Here is a 17,842-nt window from a genome sequence, read left to right on the forward strand (position 1 = left end):
CCGTTATTATGCACCACCAGTTCCTGTGGCCACGGCCTGGACCCGCCCAGGGCATGGGCTGGCATGGGTGCCGGCCTGACTGGGCAACAAAGATCTTATCCTTGGGCCTCTCCCTGCCCCTCCCTGGCCCTCTGACCTGGCTCTGGACAGAGTAGAGATTGGGGAGATGGGGAGGGGGCCGTTCCAGGGTTCAAGGTGTGTGATGAGGGATCCTGCTGCCCAGGAGGAGTTGAGGTTCTTGTAGGAGAAACGTGCTGAATGATGAACATCTTTTCATTTAATTTGGGAACCAGGGTGAATACCATGGAGCATAACCTTAGTCATATCTGACGCTCCGGGATGTAGAATGTAGGGGGAGTTGACCTTTGAGGGGCAGAGAAGGGCTTCCTGAGGAAGTGACAGCTGAGCTGAGACCTGTCATGTGGTGGGGGACAGCATTCCAGGCAGAAGGCACAGCAGAAGCAAAGGCTTGGAGGTGGGACTGAGCTTGGCCGGCCTGGCGGTACCTCCAAGCCAGGGGAAACAGTGAAGTCAGCAGGAGTGGTTTCCCCTAGGGGCTCCGGGAGCCATGGGAGGTCTTAGAGCAGGGCAGGGACAGGCAGGTGTGTGGGAGAGATTTGTCTCATGACTTGGGGGACCAGGTTTTTTTTGTTTGTTTGTTTGTTTTTGGTTTGTTTGTTTGTTTTTTTTTTTTTTTTGAGACGGAGTCTCGCTCTCTCGCCCAAACGGGAGTGCAGTGGCCGGATCTCCTCTGTCGCCCGGGCTGGAGTGCAGTGGCCAGATCTCAGCTCACTGCAAGCTCTGCCTCCCGGGTTTATGCCATTCTCCTGCCTCAGCCTCCCGAGTGGCTGGGACTACAGGTGCCCGCCACCTTGCCTGGCTAGTTGTTTGTATTTTTAGTAGAGACGGGGTTTCACCGGGTTAGCCAGGATGGTCTCGATCTCCTGACCTGGTGATCCGCCCGTCTCGGCCTCCCAAAGTGCTGGGATTACAGGCTTGAGCCGCAGCGCCCGGCCTAGGACCAGGTTTTAGAGCCAGACAGCAGCGTAGTGTGGAGCCCCCTTCTTCCTGAGAAGCAGCCTGTGAGTTGGAGAAAATCGGGGCTCAGCACCCCCAGAGGTCCTCAGTCCTGGTGTGGGGCTTGGTTTGAGTCACGGGCCCAGCCCGGGTTGGGGACTCATGCTGGGGCTGGGGTTTCGCTGGTGGTTGGAGGCTGCCTTAGTCCATTTGGGCTGCTATAGCCAAATACCACAGACCAAGTGGCTTGTAAACGACAGAAATTCGTACCTCACAGTTCTAGAGGCTGGGAAGCCGAAGATCATGGCAACACAGACTTGGTGTCTGGTGAGGGCTGTCTTCTGGTTCATGGAAGGCGTCTTCTCCCTGTGTCCTCACGTGGCAGAAAGGGCAAGGGAGCTTCCGGGAGATCTTTTATGATACTAATCCCATTCAGGAGGTCTCTGCTCTCATGACTTAGTCACTTTCCAAAGACTCCACCTCCTGTTACCATCATGGTGGGGACTAGGTTTCAACATACGATTTTCTTTTTGGCAGGGGGACACATTAATTCTATAGCAGGGGCCCAGCACTTTCATTCCATCCCATCACCCCGTGATCCTTCCCCATTTTCCCATGACCAGCCCCCGCAGGACCCTCCCCTGCTCCATGTGACCCTCCCGCTGCCTCCTCCATGAAGGTCTCCTGGATTTCCCCACTCGCCTCTCACAGCGCTCCATTGCCTCTGCAGACGCTGCCCCATCTGACGCTCGGCTCGAGGCCTCTCTGTGAGGGACCAGGGGGCCATCCCCCTCCAGGGCGGAGATCGGAGGTCGCTGCCAAGCATGGCGCCCACCTGGGGCCCTGGCATGGTATCCGTGGTTGGTCCCATGGGCCTCCTTGTGGTCCTACTCGTTGGAGGCTGTGCAGCAGAAGGTAAGAAGCTGGCACGGGGTGTGCAGGTGTCCGCGTGTTTGTTTACCTGTGTGCATTTATGGCTGTGTGTGTGAGCACGCTCCCCACCTCCTCCCGGGGGCCCTCCATTTTGCCAAATGGAACTTTTTTTTTTTTTTTTGAGATGGGGCCTCGCTCTGTCACCCAGGCTGGAGTGCAGTGGCGCAGTCTCAGCTCACTGCAAGCTCTGCCTCCCGGGTTCACGCCATTCTCCTGCCTCAGCCTCCCGAGTAGCTGGGACTACAGGCGCCCGCCCCCACGCCCGGCTAATTTTTTTGTGTTTTTAGTAGAGACGGGGTTTCACCATGTTAGCCAGGATGGTCTCGATCTCCTGACCTCATGATCCACCTGCCTTGGCCTCCCAAAGTGCTGGGATTACAGGTGTGAGCCACCGCGCCTGGCTGCCAAGTGGAACTTTTATGCTCCACAAATGAGGCTGAATGCTGAGGGCTGTGTGCTGAGCCCTGAGAGATTCAGAGATAAATAACAATGCTGGTATTCATAAATAACAGTTACGATGGTGGTGGTGTCTGTTTCCCCAGCATCAACTCAGCACCAGGCTCCATGCTAAGCCCAGATTTTACCTGCTTCCTCTCCCTTGAGCCTCACAAAACCCAGTGTGTCAGTTCTGTTACCTTCCATGTTTTCCAGTGAAGGAAAACGAGGCTCAAAAGAGGCAAGGACTTATTTGAGGTCACTACTTAGTGAGCCACAGAGTTCACCTTTCCTTGTTGTGGGCAGTAGCTACACCTGGTGGCAGACACGCAGACAGACGAACTGTCTCAGGCGGAGCCGGGGGAGGCTTCTTGGGAGAAAGGGCATTGGGACTGGGGTTTTGTGAGTGTATGAGTTCGCCAATAGAAAAGCTATTCCTCGTCAGGATGACAGCACCCGGGAAGGCCTGGAGGTGAAAGAGGTTGGTATAGTTTAGAGATGGGCAAGGCAGCATTTCTGGCTGTAATGTGAAGAGGATGAGGGTCCATTTGGGGCCCAATGCCAAGACTCACCCCACCATGAAGGACCTGGAGAAGGCATCACTCAGGCCCATGAGGACATAGGGGATCAGGGGAGTAGGGAGAGAGACTGGGTTCTACAGTCAGGTGGGTTTCAATCCTGGCTCTGCTGCTAACCTGCTGCACAACCTCGGGCTAGTGGCTCAGTCTCCCTTACCCACCGTCACAGGGCTCCTATCATTATGCACATCCAACATTCTTGTGATGTGGACGTGTCGTAAGCCCCTGCCTGCTGCTGGGCACATAGCAGGCCAGCAATCCTGTGTTCCCACAAGCATAAGTGTCACTGCTGGTGAACAAACTGGAGACATACACCCCTGACTCATTCATTTGTGCTTTTTCTTATTTTCGTGCTGCTTTTTTTTATTGTTGTTTCTTCTTTTTGACATGGGGTCTCACTCTGTCACCCAGGCTGGAGTGCAGCGGCAGGATCTCAGCAATCTCCACTTCTCAGGCTGAAGTGATCCTCCCACCTCAGCCTCCCAAGTAGCTGGGACTACAGGCGTGGACTACCATGCCCGGCTAATTTTTTAAATTTTTTGTAGAGATCCGGTTTCACTGTGTTGCCCAGGCTGGTCTTGAACTCCTGAGCTCAAGCAATCCACCTGCCTTGGCCTCCCAAAGTGCTAGAATTACAAGTGTGAGCCAGCCATGGCATCCGGCTTCATGCTGTTTTTTAGTAAATGCCACTATACGTTCAGATCAGCCAGCACACCCTGATGAGGTGAATGCGATTATCAGCATCCCCGTCATACAACTACGGAAACTGATTGCACCACTGCACTCCAGCCTGGGCAACAGATTCAGACCTTGTCTCAGAAAAAAAAGAAAAGAGATGGGCTGAAGCGCTTTGGCCTCCCAAAGTGCTGGGATTACAGGCATGAGCCTCTGTGCCTGGCCTGGCTAATATATATATGTTTATGTGTATATATATATATATATATATATATATATTTATGTATTTATGAGATGGAGTCTCGCTCTTGTTCCCCAGGCTGGAGTGCAGTAGCACAATCTCGGCTCACCGCAACCTCTGCCTCCTGGGTTCAAGCGATTCTCCTGCTTCAGCCTCCCAAGTAGCTGGGATTACAGGTGCGCACCACCACGCCCGGCTAATTTTTTGTATTTTTAGTAGAGATGGGGTTTCACCATGTTAGCCAGGATGGTCTCAATCTCCTGACCTCATGATCCTCCTGCCTCGGCCTCCCAAAGTGCTGGGATTACAGGCATGAGCCACTGAGCCCGGCCGGCCTGGCTAATTTTTTAAATTTCTTGTAGAGATGGAGTTCTTACTATGTGCCTGAACCAGTCTCAAACTCATGGGCTTAAGCAATCCTCCACCCCAGCCTCCCAAAATACTGGGATTACAGGCCTGAGCCCCAGTGCCTGGCCTGGCTAATTTTTTAGATTTCTTACAGAGACGGAGTTTTTACTGTGTTGCCCAGGCTGGTCTCAAACTCCTAGATTCAAGCGATCCTCCCAACTCAGCCTCCCAAAGTGCTGGGATTACAAGCGTGAGCCACTGTGCCTGACCAGAGTGGCCATTTGAACCTGAGCTGCCTGGTCCCACAGGCCAGGTTCCCCATGACCACACTCCCTCAGGGACCAGAAGCCAGGTATAGCTGCGCCGTGATCTGTCTGGCCGCCTCCAGGGCCTGAGTCTTCCTGGCCTCTCTCCACTGCATTGGGGATGTCTGGCCTTCAGTACTGACCCCTTTCAGTTTTTCTTTTCTTTTGTTTTTCTTTTTTGAAATGGAGTCTCGCTCTGTCATCCAGCTGGAGTACAATGGTGCAATCTCGGCTCACTGCAACCTCCACCTCCCAGGTTCAAGCGATTCTTGTGCCTCAGCCTCCCAAGTAGCTGGAATTACTGGCGCCTACCACCATGCCCAGCTCATTTTTGTATTTTTAGTAGAGATGGGGTTTCACCACATTGGCAAGGCTGGTCTTGAACTCCTGACCTCAGGTGATCTGCCCACCTCAGCCTCCCAGAGTGCTGGGATTCCAGGCAAAAGTGCTAGGATTACAGGCATAAGGGAACAATTTCTGCTCCAGAAACCACTTCAGATCCAGTGGGGCCTTCCCAGGATGCCGTGGGGCTGGCCCCGGGCAGAGTTGGAGGGGACAGGGTGGGTGGGTCACCAGCTCTGGCACTGAATTCTTGTCTACAGAATCTGAAATGGAAAAACAGAGATGGCGCCAAGCCAGGCCACGGAGCGGGAGTCTCAGGCCCGTTGTCTCCAGAGAGAGCCGGGTTCCCTTCCCAGCTTTTTTGATACTGGCAACACCACCTGAACCTCTGTCTCTTCATCTAAGAAACAGGGACATCCACGGTACTTGTGCTCAATAAAGACCCACAACCCCATTTATCCAGCCTGCGTTATTTTCAGGGCACTGGAGCCAGACAGGCCTGGGTTGGAATCCTTTCTCTGCCCATCACATGCCATGTGACCAAAGGCAGGTCCCGTCTCTCATTTTTTTTTTTTTTTTTTTTTGAGATGAAATCTTGTTCTATTGTTCTGTTGCCCAGGCTGGAGTACAGTGGCACGATCTCGGCTCCCACTGCAGCCTCTGCCTCCCAGGTTCAAGCGATTCTCCTGCCTCAGCCTCCGAGTAGCTGGGATTACAGGCGCACACCACCACGCCTGGCTAATTTTTGTATTTTTGGTAGAGGTGGGGTTTTGCCGTGTTGGCCAGGCTGGTCTTGAACTCCTGACCTCAGGTGATCTGCCTGCCTCAGCCTCCCAAAGTGCTGGGATTATAAGTGTGAGCCACCGCGCCCGGCCTCTTCACCTTTCTGAGCCTCAGTTTTGCTCCTCCTGGCCACGGGCATAAAACTTAGCACATGGCGTGTCTTTGTGCCTCTCGAGCTGCAGGTGCGGCCCTCTCAAGCCCCAAAGGCATCCTTCCTTCGTCTCTGCCCCTTTGCTGAGAAAAAGGTGGGGAAGCTTTGTCCAAAGGAGAGATTCCAAGCATCCGCGAGACATTTTCTGACGGGTAACGCAGTGGGCAGAGACGGCTCTTCCAGGCTGGCTCAGATCCCAAAGCTGCCTGGAGAAGACGGAGAGGGTATTTGTTCTGCAGTGGTGGGGGTACTCCCGAGAGGTAGAACCCCTCCAAATCCGAGAGCAGGCAGTGATGCTGGGAGCTCCGTTTTCTCAAGGGTCACCAGACACCTAGAGGAAGTCTGAGGTCCCAGGGAACTGAGGCTGTCCGTTGGCCTTTCTGCTGAGAGCCACACAAGCAGGTATTTCAGCCCAGTGTTCTGGGGATGCCCAGGCTGCAGTGGCATACGGGACTCCTGACCAGGCCTGCACTAACCCAAGAAAGCTCCGCAGGGGAGGTGCTGGCCGAGCTGAGGTTGAAGCTGCCAGGCGAGAAGAGGAGGAAGGGACCCCGGGAGGAAGGAACAACACAGACAGTGGCTGATTGTAGCACCCGCCCGGTCTTGCTCGCTGGAGTGGAGGGGGCAAGGGGTGTGTTCTGGCTCTAGGTCAGACAGGCAGCTGGATGCGTCTCTACCCGCAGCCAGCTTCTGCCCTTCCTTCCAGCAGCTCCAGAGGGAGAGATTTTTACCAGAAGTAACATTCTTGACCCAGCCACAGTGACTTTTCCTCATGTCCTTGGCTGAGGACTCATGGCCCCGGGTCACAATTACTGAGGCCAGAAGGAGGGGGCAGGCCCAGGCTCAATGTGGAGCAAAACATCTGCCCTAATCAGGCTCAAGGTCTGGATGTGGAAGGAGAGTAAGATGTCGGCTTGGAGGCAGAAACCCGGGTTCAAATTCCAGTGCCGTTTTTTCTGAGCTCTGTGATATTTTTTGTGGTGGTTTGTTTTTGGAGACAGAGTCTTGCCCTGTCACCCAGACTGGAGTGCAATGGCGTGATCTCAGCTCACTGCAACCTCTGTCTCCTGGATTCAAGCAATTCTCCTGCCTCAGCCTCCCGAGTAGCTGAGATTACAGGTGCCTGCCACCACGCTGGGCTAATTTTTGTATTTTTAGTAGAGATGGGGTTTCACCACGTTTTTCAAGCTGGTCTCGAACTCCCAACCTCAGGTGATCCTCCCGCTTTGGCCTCCCAAACTGCTGGGATTACAGGTGTGAGCTACCACGCCCAGCTTCTGAGCTCTGAGCTCTGTGAACCCATAAACATTCCTGAATCTGTACAGTGGGACTGGCTGTTGTTTCATCAGAGGGATAAATAAGAGTTGAGGGGCCAGGCGCGGCATCTCACATCTGTAATCCCAGCACTTTGGGAGACCGAGGTGGGTGGATCATTTGAGGTCAGGAGTCCGAGACCAGCCTGGCCAACATGCTGAAACCCCGTCTCTACCAAAAATACTAAAATCAGCCGGGCGTGGTGGTGGGCGCCTGTAATCCCAGCTACCAGGAGAATCGCTTGAACCCGGGAGGTGGAGGTTGCAGTGAGCCAAGATTGCGCCACTGCATTCCAGCCTGGGCAACAGAGCGAGACTCCATCTCAAACAAACAAAAAAAAAGGTTAAGGGAGGTCGTGCATTCCTATACATGGTGGGTCTAGTGACTTTTGTTTTTTTTTTGAGATGGAGTTTTGCTTTTGTCACCCATGCTGGAATGCAATGGCACGATCTCAGCTCATTGTAACCTCTGCCTCCTGGGTTCAAATGATTCTCCTGCCTCAGCCTCCCGAATAGCTGGGATTACAGGCGCCTGCTGCCATGCCCGGCTGATTTTTGAATTTTTTAGTAGAAATGGGGTTTCATCATGTTGGCCAGGCTGGTCTTAAACTCCTGACCTCAGGTAATCCAATCCTCTCCCAAAGTGCTGGGATTATAAGCATGAGCCACTGCGCCCAACCAGGTGTAGTGACTTTTGGGACAGATGCTCAAAGCAGACACATATGGTCATATCAACAGGAGCAGAGCCTTGAGTGAGGGAGGTTAGGCTGGTCAGGCCACTGGGGCAGGAACTCTGTTTTGTTTAAAGCCCAGCCCGGGCTATGGATGGGTAGGCGTTGGGGCCCACAGGGACCTACACTTGGAACCTCAGGCCTTCTTAAGGCCTCTCTGGACTTCTGAATAGCTGGAACTTTCCAGAACTTTTCTGGTCAATCTATGTGGCCCCTGGACTCACTTCACCCATTTCCAGCTGGTAGTAGAGGCTCAAAGTCCTAGCGTTGCTCAAGTTTGAGTTGTTAGACCTCTGCCTCTCCTCAGACCCCAATCTTTTACTTAAAACAAAGTTGTGCTCCATTTTTTCTTTAATCAGCTCACTTTTTTATTTAAGCAATTTTTTTTTTTTTTTAACAGACGGAGTGTCGCTCTGTCACCCAGGCTGGAGTGCAGTGGTGTGATCTCAGCTCACTTAAGCTCCACCTGCTGGGTTTGCCCACCATTCTCTGGCCTCAGCCTCCCGAGTAGCTGGGACTACAGGCGCCTGCCACCATGTCTGGCTAATTTTTGTATTTTTGGTAGAGACGGGGTTTCACCATGTTAGCCAGGATGGTCTCAATCTCCTGACGTTGTGATCCGCCTGCCTCGGCCTCCCAAAGTGCTGAGATTACAGGCGTGAGCCACCACGCCTGGCCTACTTAAGCAATTTTATGGTTTAAAATAACTTCAGGCCAGGCGCAGTGGCTCACGCCTATAATCCCAGCACTTTGGGAGGCTGAGGCGGGCAGATCATGAGGTCAGGAGATCGAGACCATCCTTGCCAACAGGGTGAAACCCCCTTTCTACAAAAAATACAAAAAAATTAGCCGGGCATGGTGGCAGGTGCCTTTAGTCCCAGCTACTCGGGAGGCTGAGGCACGAGAATGGCGTGAATCCGGGAGGCAGAGCTTACAGCGAGTCCAGCCTGGGCGACAGAGTGAGACTCTGTCTCAAAAAAAAGAGTAAAAATAAAAATAAATAACTTTAGCTGGGCACGGTGGCTCACACCGCTAATCCCAGAGCTTTGGGAGACCGAGATGGGAGGTTCGCTTGAGCCCAGGAGTTCCAGACCAGCCTGGGAAACATAGCGAGACCCTGTCTCTAGAAAAGATTAAAAATTAGCTGCGTGTGGTGGCAAGCACCTGTGGTCCCAATTACTCAGGAGACTGAGGCCAGAGGATCCCTGGAGCCCAGGAGTTTGAGGCTGCAGTGAGCTATGATTGCACCACTGCACTCCAACCTTGGGTGAGCGTGAGACCCTGTCTCTGAAAAAAAAAAAAAAAAAAAAAAAAAAAGTAAGAAAAATAAAAAATAATAAAAATAACTTATTCAATTTGTCTTTAGTTCTAAATCTGAAAAGATAATGAAGTAAAAGTCTCTGTCCCTGTGTCCAGCCGCTCAGCTCCCTGGAGGCAGCACTGTTTCTACACATACACACAATCGTTCCCTTTTTTCTTTTTTCCTTTTTTTTTTTTTGAGACAGAGTTTTGGTATGTCGCCCAGGCTGGAGTGCAGTGGTGCGATCTCAGCTCACTGCAACTTCTACCTTCCAGGTTCAAGCGAGTCTTCTGCCTCAGCCTCCTGAGTAGCTGGGATTACAGGCACGCACCACCAAGCCTGGCTAATTTTTGTATTTTTAGTAGAGATGGAGTTTTCACCATGTTAGTCAGCTAGTCTCGAACTCCTAATCTAGAGAGCCCGCCCCAGCCTCTCAAAGTGCTGGAATTACCGGCATGAGCCACCACGCCCCACCCTTTTTCGTTTTAAAAAATCATGCAACTATACTTCGTTTGCTATACTTTATTACCTCTTGCTTATACACACCCCCTCCATTGAATAGTTTATCTTCTTGTTCCTACTCTAGTAGTTTATTTTAAAAAGCATCCTGGCCAGGCGCGGTGGCTCACACCTGTAATCCCAGCAAGTTGGGAAGCTGAGGCAGGTGGATCACCTGAGGCCAAGAGTTCGAGACAATCCTGGCCAACATGGGGAAACCCTGTCTCTACCAAAAATACAAAACTTAGCCGGGCGTGGTATGCACCTGTAATCCCAGCTACTCAGGTGGCTAAGGCAGAAGAGTCTGCTTGAACCAGGGAGGCAGAGGTTGCAGTGAGCCGAGATCGCGCCCTGCCCTTGAGCCTGGGTGACAGAGTGAGATCCTGCCACAAAAATAAATAAATAAACAAACAAACAAATAAATAAATAATCAAAAAGCATCCTGAGGCTGGGCGCGGTGGCTCACGCCTGTAATCCCAGCACTTTGGGAGCCCGAGGTGGACGGATCACGAGGTCAGGAGATCAAGACTATCCTGGCTAACACGGTGAAACCCCGTCTCTACTAAAAAATACAAAAAATTAGCCGGGCGAGGTGGCGGGCGCCTGTAGTCCCAGCTACATGGGAGGCTGAGGCAGGAGAATGGCGTGAACCTGGGAAGCGGAGCTTGCAGTGAGCCGAGATTGCGCCACTGCACTCCGGCCTGGGCGACAGAGCAAGACTCTGTCTCAAAAAAAAAAAAAAAAAAAGCATCCCGATGTGAGAGGATCCCTTGAGGACAGGAGTTCGAGACTAGCCTGGGCAACATGGCAAAACTCAGTAATTTTTTGTATTTTTAGTAGAGACAGGGTTTCACCATGTTAGCCAGGATGGTCTCGATCTCCTGACCTCATGATCCGCCCACCTCCCAAAGTGCTGGAATTAGAGGCGTGAGCCACCACGCCTGGCCTTTTCCCCCTTTTTGTATTTATGTAGTATTCCACTGCTGCATAGATAGCCTGGCATTCACTTGATCGGTTCCTTTTTATTGGATATATAGGCTGCTTCCTGAGGACTCTTGTAAGTATGTTGCAGCCCTCAAAACAAAACAAAACAAAACAAAGCAAAACAAAACAAAAAAATTAGCAGGGCATGGTGGCGGGCACCTGTAGTCCCAGCTACTTGGGAGGTTGAGGCAGGAGAATGGCGTGAACCTGGGAGGCAGAGCTTGCAGTGAGCAGAGATTGTGCCACTGCACTCCAGCCTGGGCGGCAAAGCAAGACTCTGTCTCAAAAAAAAAAAAAAGAAAAAAATCTCAGCAGTAGCTCCATTCATCTTAGGAGATACGTTGTAACATTCCTGTGAACGGAAATGTAGTATCCCTCTGGGAGATGCAAAGGTTACTGTAAAAATAGTCAATAAAAAGGAAACAGTGTTAATGAATTCTCCACAGATATGGTAGCCTGTCCCAGGTGCAGCTGATTGAGGTTGCTCTAGGGTGTTAAAACAGGGGTACTCAGCCTGGTGCGGTGGCTCACGCCTGTAATCCCAACGCGTTAGGAGGCCGAGGCATGTGGATCACAAGGCCAGGAGATCGAGACCATCCTGGCTAACACCATGAAACCCCATCTCTACTAAAAATACAAAAAACATTAGCCGGGCGAGGTGGCGGGTGCCTGTAGTCTCAGCTACTCGGGAGGATGAGGCAGGAGAATGGAATGAACCTGGGAGGTGGAGCTTGCAGTGAGCCAAGATCATGCCACTGCACTCCAGCCTAGGCAACAGCGAGATTCTGTCTCAACAAAAACAAAAAAACACGCCTACTCCAGGCCGGGTGCAGTGGCTCACACCTGTAATCCCAGCACTTTGGGAGGCCAAGGTAGGTAGATCACTTGAGGTCAGGAGTTCGAGACTACCCTGGCTAACGTGGTGAAACCCCATCTCTACTAAAAATACAAAAATTAGCCAGGCGTGGTGGTGTGTGCCTATAATCCCAGCTACTCGGGAGGTAGAGGCAGGAGAATTGCTTGAACCTGAGAGGTGGAGATTGCACTGAGCCGAGATCGCACCACTGCACTCCAGCCTGGTGACCTGGTGACAGAGCGAGACTTCATCTCAAAAACAAACAAACAAACAAAAACCACTCCTACTCCAGACTTTATTGCAGAGACTGAATGAATATATCAGATAGTCATGGAGGGTGAAGAATGTGGGTGTGAAAACCAGCCTGGTTCAAAGGAGTGTGTTCAGCTCAGCCACGGCCTGGCTGCATGTCCAGCCAAAGCAAGTCCCTTGCCTGGTTTGTATCTCAGTTTCCTCACATGTAAAATAGGGATTGCAGAGCCGGGTATGGTGGTTCACGCCTATAAATCCAGCAACTTGGAAGGCTGAAGTGGGAGGATTGCTCAAGGCTAGGAGTTTGAGACCAGGCTGGACAACGTAGCTACTTGGGAGGCCAAGGTGGGAGGATCACTTGAGGCCAGGAGTTCCAGACCAGCCTGGGCAACATAGTGAGACCCCATCTCTATAAGACGGAGTCTTACTCTGTTGCCCAGGTTGAAGTGCAGTGCCGTGATCTCGGCTCACTGCAGCCTCCATCTCCAAGGTTCAAGCAATTATTCTGCCTCAGCCTGCCAAACAATTGGGATTACAGGTGCCCACCACTACGTCTGGCTAATTTTTGTTTCTTTAGTAGAGATGGGATTTCACCATGTTGGCCAGGCTGGTCTTGAACTCCTGACCCCAAGTGATCCACCAGCCTCAGCCTCCCAAAGTGCTGGGATTACAGGTGTGACAGCCTGTACCTGTAGTCCCAGCTACTTGGGAGGCCAAGGTGGGAGGATTGCTTGAGCCTGGGAGGTCTAGGCTGCAGTGAGCCAAGACCGTGCCACTGCACTCCAGTCTGGGTGACAGAGTGAATCCCTATCTCTAAAAAAAAAAAAAGAAAGAAAGAAGGAAAAGAAAAGAAGCCCAGGCGCGATGGCTCACGCCTGTAATCCCAGCACTTTGGGAGGTCGAGGCAGGCGGATCACGAGGTCAGGAGATGGAGACCATCCTGGCTAACATGGTGAAACCCATCTTTACTAAAAATACAAAAAGTTAGGCTGGTGGTGGGTGCCTGTAGTCCCAGCTACTCAGGAGGCTGAGGCAGGAGAGTCACTTGAACCCAGGACACAGAGGTTGCAGTGAGCCGAGATCACGCCACTGCACTCCAGCCTGGGCGGCAGTGTGAGACTCTCTTTGAAAGAAAAAAAAAAAGAAAATGAAGATCAGGATGTCACTGCCCCTGCATGCCGTTGGAGAGGTTAAATATTAAATAGTAAATGTTACTCCCCCTTTCTGAGCTCCCGCCTCTAGCTCAGACCACTCTCGTGGGCACTGACCCCTTGTGTCCAGCCATGTCCTGGATGCCTCCCGAGAAGCTGGAGCTCTGGGTTCGAATGCTGGCTCTGGCCTCGTATCCCATGGTCACCCCCATGCTGGGTGCCTCAGTTTCCTCACGTGTCTCGCCAGGGAATTAGACCAAGTTATCTTCTGGTAGGTGTTTTCAGGGCGCTCCAGGGTTTGGCTGGTCACCATGGAGGGGGGTTCAGGTGCTGAATTTAGGGACCCCACATCTCACGGGACTCCCCTTCCATCTTTCCCAGTGGCGGTGTGTCTGAGCAGGTGTGCCCAGGTGAGGTTGTGTCCACGTGTGGGCGGGTGTGGTTGTTGCAGGTGGACGTGGGGATACGTGGCTACCTGGGTGCCATGGCGGGGGGTGAAGTGGGAGGGCGTTCATTGTCATCCTTGCTTTCCTCCCTCTCTCTCCATTGGCCACGTGGCATTTCTATGGGCAGAGGATGGAGGGCAGGTTTTCGTGGCTCTGTGGTATCCTAGCCAGATGCCTGGACCCATCAGCTCCCCGCTTCTTTCCGCTGTATCCCCAGAGCCCCCCAGGTTTATCAAAGAACCTAAGGACCAGATCGGTGTGTCCGGGGGTGTGGCCTCTTTCGTGTGTCAAGCCACGGGCGACCCCAAGCCACGAGTGACCTGGAACAAGAAGGGCAAGAAGGTCAACTCTCAGCGCTTTGAGGTGAGTTGGGGTGGGGAGAGGCAGCCTGGGGTCAACGCACCCCCAAGGCAGGGCCACAACACCTCAGCCACAGAAGACACCATGGACACATTCCCCAGGTGGAGCACAGGCATCGGTGGCCAGGCAAGTGTGGCTGTGCAGACTCCAGCTGGGGCCCTGCCCGCCTCACTTGTTCTACCAGCTCCATGCTTTGTGGCCTCAAGCAAAGTCCTGCCCTCTCTGAATCTTCTTCACAGCTCAGTGTACACAGCACCAGTGCACACAAAAGGAATTTTACAACGCTGAATACGTGTACATGATCACACATGCACATTGCCACACTCTGCATATCTTCACACGCCTTTGCGTGCCTGTCACATGGGCTTGCAAACATTTATCACAGTCACACATGCACACAACACCCTGTTCTTACATGTACCCAAATCTGGTCTCTGTCTCCCAAGCATTTATACTGGACACCGGCACACATGCACATTCAGCCTCCAGCTCTTCTCCCAGTTACCCCCAGGATCATGGGGCTGACTGCCATCCCCCTACAGCCCAGCCTAGACAGGAACCTTCCTGGGGACGTCAGCCTCACCCTGTCCTTTTTTCCCCTGCCCATGGCAGACGATTGAGTTTGATGAGAGTGCGGGGGCAGTGCTGAGGATCCAGCCTCTGAGGACACCGCGGGATGAAAACGTGTACGAGTGTGTGGCCCAGAACTCAGTTGGGGAGATTACAGTCCATGCCAAGCTCACTGTCCTCCGAGGTATTGGGCTCCCCAGGGTGGGTGGAGGAGGAACCGGGCCCTGGGCTTTGGGGACAAGCACCAAAGGAATACATGCAATTGAGCCCAAACCTTCCTACTTTGGTTTTTTTGGGAGGACCTTGATCTCCCTTCTTGAACCAGTAACACTCTCAGGGCGCAGAGCCTGCTGGTGGGGATTTATTGTGCCTTTGCAAGAAAGGAAGGAATTGAGAGACTAGAATCATCCTAATTTATAATCTTCATCATGTGCTTCTGATGACAAGAGGCTGATCCAACTCAGATGGGTTCAAGCAAGAAAGATAATTGATGTGCAGAATTAAAATTCTGTGGAGTGGCTGGCTTCAGGTTCAGCTGGATCCAGGGACTCATTGAATTTTCTCAGAGTTCACTCTCTGTCTCGACTTTGTTTCCCTCTGTATTGATGTTATCCTTAGTGCAAATTCCCCCACCCCCAATGAACTTGGATCCCATGCCCCTCCCCGAACTAATCACTGTGGCTCAGGAGGAACAAACACTCTGATTGGCTGGACTCCTCCCTGGAGCCAGGAGTGAGTGTCATTTCGCCAAAGGAGTAAGGATAAACAGGATTGGGCATGGCGGCTCACACCTGCAATCCCAGCACTTTGGGAGGCTGAGGTGGGAGGATCACATGTGAGACCAGACTGGGCAACATAGTGAGACCCCATCTCTACAAAAAATAAAGGATGAACAAATGCTAGGTAGGCGGAAATAGCTGCCCCACTTCCCCAGACATTCACACGGGCCTGCGGGGCTGCTTGCTGGCCTTGTTCAGGTGCAATTCTTTTTTTTTATTTTTGAGACAGAGTCTTGCTTTGTTGCCCTGGCTAGAGTGCAGTGGCACTATCTCAGCTCACTGCAACCTCCACCCCCCAGGTTCAAGTAATTCTCCTGCCTCAGCCTCCCGAGTAGCTGGGATTACAGGCACGTGCCACCACACCTGGCTAATTTTTGTATTTTTGGTAGAGACGGGGTTCACCGTGTTGGCCAGGCTGGTCTCAAACTCCTGACCTCACATGATCCACCCCCTGGGCCTCCCAAAGTGCTGAGATGATAGGCATGAGTCATTGCGTGCAGCCTAAGTGCATCTCTTGAGCAAGTTGCATGGGGTTTATAGGGGGCTGTCTGAATGATGCTGTTTTGCAATGAGGAAGCAATTTTGTGAACAGACTCTTGTTCAGCATCGTTTCAAACAGCCCCTTACAAACCTCTTGCCCAACCATTCTGTGCTGCCTTCTCCACTGCAATTTGGTTTTAGCACTGGACCCAGCTGGTGGAGCTCAAGTCCTGGCTGCCACTTGGTTGCTGTGTGACCTAGGGCAAGTTAATGAACCTCTCTGAGCTGCAGTTTTTTCATCTCTAAAGTCGGGCCGGGTGCAAAGGCTCACGCCTGTAATCCCAGCACTTTGGGAGGCCGAGGCAGGTGAATCACCTGAGGTCAAGAGTTCAAGACCAGCCTGGCTAACATGGTAAAACCCTGTCTCTACTAAAAATACAAAAATTAGCCAGGCAAAGTGACATGCACCTGTAGTCCCAGCTATTCGGGAGGTTGAGGCAGGAGAATCGCTTGAATCCAAGAGGCGGAGGTTGTAGTGAGCTGAGATCACGCCATTGCACCCCAGCCTGGGCTACAAGAGCGAAACTCTGTCTCAAAATGAATGAATGAATGAATAAAAATAAAATGGCTGGGCACAATGGCTCATGCCTGTAATCCCAGCACTTTGGGAGGCCAAGGTGGGTCGTGAGGTCAGGAGTTGAAGACCAGCCTGGCCAAGATGGTGAAACCCTGTCCGTACTAAAAATACAAAAATTAGCTGAACGTGATTGTGGGCACCTGTAATCCCAGCTACTCAGGAAGCCAAGGCAGGGGAATAGTTTGAACCCGGGAGGTGAAGGTTGCAGTGAGCCGAGATGGCGCCGCTGCACTCCAGTCTGGGTGACCAGGGCAAGACTCCGTCTTGGGGAAAAAAAAAAAAAAAAGAAACCGGTTAATAATGGTTCTCACCACAAGGGGTAATTCTGTGAACCAGATGAGTGAGTGATACAAGGAGAGAGATTAGTACAATGCCATATTTGGTCAATTCTACTTCCCCGTTATTACGTTCATCACTGTTATGATTCTGGTGTAGTAAGATGCTTGTTACCAACTCTTCTGCAGCTCCCAAGTGGGTGGGCTACACCTGTCACCCGCAGAGACATCCAACCATGAATATGAGCCACTGCCAGCCGTTAGCTTGGAGGTGACCCCTGCATGTCGCTTCCCAAGATGAGGCTATTCCACTGTCCTCCAGGGCAGCCCAGCTGTGACCAGCTTGGAGCCCTGGGAGGGGGTATCACAGCTGCCCTAGGCGTACTTGATTTCAGACTCTGGTCCCGTGAAACTGGGACTGGCATCACACGCGAGTGACCTGTAGAGTCATACAGGATCCCTCCCTCAGAAAGGCCCTGTGCTTTGGCCTGTAATCCGAGCACTTTGGGAGGCCGAGGCAAGTAGACAACTTGAGGTCAGGATTTTGAGACCAGCCTGGCCAACATGGGGAAGCCCTAGATGTACTAAAAATACAAAAATTAGCCAGGCCTGGTGATGTGCACCTGTCATTCTAGCTCCCAGATTCTTGGGAGGCTGAGGTAGGAGGATTGCTTGAACCCGGGAGGCGGAGGCTGCAGTGAGCTGAGATTGCGCCACTGCACTCCAGCCTGGGTGACAGAGGGAGACTCCATCTCAAAAGAAAAGAAAGAAAGGCCCCGTGCCTTTTGAAGCTCTGCTATTGGCCACGTGCCGTGGCTCACACCTGTAATCCCAACGCTTCGGGAGGCCAAAGCAAGAGGATCACTTGAGCCCAGGAGTTGGAGACTAGCCTGGGCAACGTAGAGACCCCATACCCCGCTGTCCGAGTCTCTACAAAAAAAAAATGTAAAACTTAGCCAGGTGTAGTGGTGCCTGCCTGAAGTCCCAGGTACTTAGGAGGCTGAGGCAGGAGGATCCCCTGAGCCCCGGATTTCAAGGCTACGGTGGGCTATGATCATGCCACTGCACCCCAGTCTGGGTGACAAAGCAGGACCCTGTCTCTAAAATAGGAGCAGGGGGAGGGGGAAGAAAAGATAAAACCTCTGCTGTTGCGGTCTGGAAAGTCTTAATACTTTTCTAACAAGAGACACCCTCATTTCATTTGCCTGAGTCCTGGAGCCCGTCCCGCCGGGGGATGGAGGGAGGAGCAGGGTTGGAGTCAGCCCACTGTGGCCCGCCCTGCTCCTCCCAGCACATATTTTTGCCCCGACCTTTCCCGGGCACAGACAGAACAGCCTCCTCTTTTCCCATGCCAGCCTCCACGCTGAGCACTCAGGGTGTTCAAAGGACAAGCTGTGAAGCC

General features: G+C 52.4%; 1 protein-coding gene across 8 annotated transcripts in view; it reads left to right on the forward strand.

Annotated features, from left to right (window-relative positions):
• Positions 1–17,842, forward strand: part of PTPRS (protein tyrosine phosphatase receptor type S) — a 142,710-nt gene that overhangs the window by 59,141 nt on the left and 65,727 nt on the right. For all 8 annotated transcript variants that reach the window (XM_023185666.2, XM_023185670.2, XM_023185665.1 and 5 more), the window contains exons 2-4: positions 1,748–1,932; positions 13,557–13,702; positions 14,312–14,453. In XM_023185666.2, the coding sequence (XP_023041434.1) occupies positions 1,842–1,932; positions 13,557–13,702; positions 14,312–14,453 (379 nt within the window). In that variant the 5' untranslated portion in view covers positions 1,748–1,841. The remainder of the gene's footprint in view (positions 1–1,747; positions 1,933–13,556; positions 13,703–14,311; positions 14,454–17,842) is intronic.

This window comes from Piliocolobus tephrosceles, chromosome 21 (assembly GCF_002776525.5).
Source record: "Piliocolobus tephrosceles isolate RC106 chromosome 21, ASM277652v3, whole genome shotgun sequence".
Lineage (NCBI taxonomy): Eukaryota > Metazoa > Chordata > Mammalia > Primates > Cercopithecidae > Piliocolobus > Piliocolobus tephrosceles.